This window comes from Suillus discolor, assembly GCF_016758755.1.
Source record: "Suillus discolor strain FC423 chromosome Unknown F5147scaffold_533, whole genome shotgun sequence".
NCBI classification, from domain to species: domain Eukaryota; kingdom Fungi; phylum Basidiomycota; class Agaricomycetes; order Boletales; family Suillaceae; genus Suillus; species Suillus discolor.
Genome location: NW_024541780.1, coordinates 1 through 4,055, shown reverse-complemented (window position 1 = coordinate 4,055; position 4,055 = coordinate 1). Strand labels below are relative to the sequence as shown.

Here is a 4,055-nt window from a genome sequence, read left to right as displayed (position 1 = left end):
AATGGTCCCTATAACCACCCCTTCAAGTTGATCATTTAGGAGATATGTCTGGTGTGGAAACTTTCTCTGTTCCGTCATCCGCAGGTAAGCCTGCCTCTCAAAATTAGTCCAAGTCCACTTATTGTTGAATATCAGAGGCTATCTCCTCCGCGTGGCTTACTGCATTGATTTCTGACCTATCCAGCCCCAGTTTTAATCTCGAGCGCTCATTTACACACGGTAGCTATTGGCGGGATCTCTTAGCATTCAGTCCCGATTTTCGCACCGTGTGTGCACTTCCAAAAATCCAGCACTTTTTCTCGGTTCCCGTTGCTCTTGCGCGGCCAAGTCGTTTCCGACTCTTGCCAGGTGTTCGTCATCGGTGGATTGGTCCCACAAAAACGTTCATTCAAGGAATTATTCAATTCCATACAGTGATAGCGCAGTGCACTGGCGTCTTTACTCTTAGTCAAAGCGAGGATTCCTCATGTAAGGTTTGGTCCTTTGTGACCATGATGGATCAGTTGTCCGGTGTGGTCGATCGCTTTGGTGCACATACGCCTCTCTGTCGTCCTGCTGAGTGGAAGACTATAATGAGGTACACGGCGATCATCGTGGGTGCAGGTCAGTGCGGCTTATCCGTGGCCGCCCGTTTGGAGAATCTCGGAATCTCTACACTTGTCTTGGAGAGATCTGGCGCAATTGGCGATGGTTGGCGTTCTCGATACGAGTCACTGGAGACGAATACTCCCAGGGCATACAGTACGTGCAGCCGAAGAACTACCAACCTAGTCCTATGCTGATGTACTAGCAGATCATCTTCCCTTCGTCACATTTCCCGAGGGATGCAAATATATTCCCTGCAGAGACATTGCTGACTATCTTGAAAATTATCAAAGGATTCTTGGTCTTCACGTGTTGACCTTGGCGCGCATTTCTGCTACTTCATATGACACTTCGTCAAGTACCTGGACATTATCTATATCTATTTCAGGGCAAGCCTCTATTACTGTGACAGCCCGGCACCTGATTGGTGCAACAGGTGTTGGTACAATGGGAGGTGCACTCCCATTTATGCCTTCGATTCCAGGAAAAGTGCGCAAGCAGGACTCAATTCTTTGTTGACGCTGACTCTCTGCGTGCAGAGCTCCTTTCTCGGTTCTGTTATCCATTCAAGCGAATACAGGTCCTCCTCCTACTCCGGCGCGCAGAAAGTCGTCGTCGTTGGCGCAGGATGCTCTGCGCACGATATTGCTCAGGACATGGCAAATCATGGGTCTCAGACAGTGATTGTCCAGCGTTCCCCGACTGCCGTTGCAAGTCGTCAGACGATCGACTGTCTACTTACCGGTAATCTCAGTGTACTTGCTGCAGAGATCTCCATTAATTTCACTTGTAGGATATGTTGGGCAGGATATTCCTCCAACAGAGATCGCCGACCGCCTATATGTCGCTCTCCCTTTGTCAGCTCTACAAAATTCCCAGTATGACACCATGAAAATACATGCCCATATCGATCAGTTCGTTGGCAGGATTAGAGGATAATTTCTTCGTCTCACCCTTTTTCCTTAGGGACCTCAGGGAGAACTTGTCCCGGAATGGATATCTCCTTCCCGGCCCTGAGGACAACTTTTTGCACCGTCTCTTCGTTCGACGAGGTGAGTTTGTTCATTCTGTATCGTTCTATTTTTCTCACTGCCATTCCAGGTGGCTTTTACAACGACCGGGGTTGTGTAAAGCTTATCACATCTGGCGAGGTATTATTACTTTTGCTGAGTTACGCCACGCATGTTGCTTACTAGCGACCAGATCACCGTCAAGTCCGGGCATGAAATTTCCCACTTCTCCCCTTCCGGGTTGGTATTCGACGATGGTTCGCAAGTGGTGGCCGACCTTGTCATCTTCGCAACTGGGTATTTCTTCCAAATATCTATCTGTCTGATTGCCCACTTCTGACGCAGTGACGCATCATTCACAGGTGTCTTTGACTCCTACCGAAAGCTGCAAGAAATTTGTAAATAGGAGACAGAAACTGCCATTACAGCGATACAACATGACCCAACCCTGCACACTGGGAAAACATGTTATAAGTTACTGCATGCATACTTTTTTTTTTTGGTCTAATTTATGTCCGTTTGGGGTATAGTACCCTATGTAGGACAATGCTAACTAGGAAAGGGGGACACCCATGTCCCCCGCCGCGTCTCCGGTTCCGCAAATGCCCTGACAGAGGGGTGACCTCTGTCAGTCCGCCGTTCCCGCCGGCCGTTTTAGATGCGCGAACCTTCCAATCCGCGGGTCCATTGCCGTACGGTTCGTGATAGGTTGGTCCTGGACGTGTGCTGTGGATGACACAAGTACTCGGGTGTGACACCGTGTACGACGGGAAAATGGAGCGTGGAGAGATCAAGTTGGCTGCTCGGCGTACCGGGGTGAATAAGGGACAGGGACTTACATCTCGATAATTAAACCAAGAATGCCCCCGAAATACGTTATCTTAGCTGACGTTGTGTTTGACTAGCGGGTCAGCATCTCTGTGAATGAATTCTCAGTTATCTACAGTATCAAGTTGTTGATGGTATAGTGGCCAGGCTTTCTGGGTTCATTGAACCACTCAGATCCCACCAGAACTGGCTGTCCTGCCAGGTGGTTTTGGGTGGAAATGGCCACAGGCAGTCCATCTTCCCCGAATCTGAAGCCACAGCAGCAAGTCTCACGGTTGTACACCTTCTGACCTTCATTGAGCTCAGAACGACGCATCGTCCCAAACTCAGGTCTTCGAGCAACTAACGCTTGAAATGCTAACAACTTGTCGCCCAAAAGCGATTTCCCAGAGCTAGCGGTTACCTGGGTACTGCACACAGAGTGTGGTGTTGACAGGCGAGGGGGACTTTCAACCGGAAGAGCTACCGCAGCAACTCTGGGTGTGCTACCCATTTCCGAAACCGTTTCCTCAACCGCTTTCTTGCAGGTGTGATACTTCAACTGTTTTTGACCGCGGAAGGTGACCGAACATACTTGACATGTCCGGGTGGCTATAGAATCCCGTTTTGCAAGCTCCTTTTTAGAAGCCGGGTTCTTAGTCTCTTTCCTTACCCGCTCGCGCTTAGCGGCCCGTTCTGTTTCACTGCAAGGCGCCTCTTTTCCTGTTGTGCCCTCTGATCGAGGACCCTTCCGCTTTGCAGCTTCAGGAACGAAGACGAATCTTCGCCAGACAGTACTTCGAGGAGAAATACAAAGAGTGTTCGCTTTACCATAGGAAGAAGCAAAGGGCGGTAAACACCGCCGAGAATAAGAGAAGTGGCAACTGAAACATATCTGTGATGTTCAGCGACTCGCAGCGTAATCCAGTTGAGGCAGCCAGCCTCATCCTTCGTAGCCATGGTCACACAGGACCACAAGGTCTCACGCTCAACATAGAACCTCGATCTCAAAATATTGAGCATGTCGAAACAACTCGGTTCGGGGAGGAGTCAGGAGTCTTAGTGTCCTTGACTTGCCTGGGGTTACCACGCGGCAAACTGTGATCGTCCGGAGACGACACCCCTTCGTTAGAACAAGAGATAATCGGTTGTTCAGGCCGATTAAAAGTCAAAGAGAAGACATGATGGAAGAGTAAAGAAAAGAAGTGAAAAACGGAAAAATAGCGCATGGATACTTACTATGCTCACGCAATCAAAATAGGTCAATTTTGAGGTGATGCAGACACGAACATTGCTCACCACAGGCATCAATTTCGTGAACGACCAAAGGAGAGCAGAAACAGCGCCGCCACTCTTATCTAAAGCCTCATGTATCGATAATGTATAGAGTTCCTGTACCAGACCTTCCGGGTACACCGCAATTGCAGGGCTAGACATACAAACAGGTAAACATGGTGCAGTTGACGTTCGACACTAGTGGCAGTGGACGTGTTTATCCTTTCACGTCGGTGCAGAATGGTTGATAGCATCTGGTATAAGGCTCCGATCAGATGCTCAATCGTTGAGGATGGGAAGATGACCTTTTTTTGACAGCAGAGGCGAAGTTTGCGGTGATCAGGCAGTGGGGATTATATCTACTTACCTTAGGGAAAG

General features: G+C 49.1%; 1 protein-coding gene across 1 annotated transcript; it reads right to left on the bottom strand.

The window, feature by feature from the left end:
• Nucleotides 1-2,154: 2,154 nt before the first annotated feature.
• Nucleotides 2,155-3,362, bottom strand: F5147DRAFT_842725 (uncharacterized protein; the record flags this gene model as incomplete). The annotated part of the gene is made up of 3 exons (XM_041444425.1): nt 2,155-2,943; nt 2,998-3,156; nt 3,201-3,362. 3 exons carry the CDS (start codon nt 3,360-3,362, stop codon nt 2,536-2,538), a joined length of 729 nt encoding a protein of 242 aa, XP_041284142.1. The 3' UTR covers nt 2,155-2,535.
• Nucleotides 3,363-4,055: the final 693 nt, after the last annotated feature.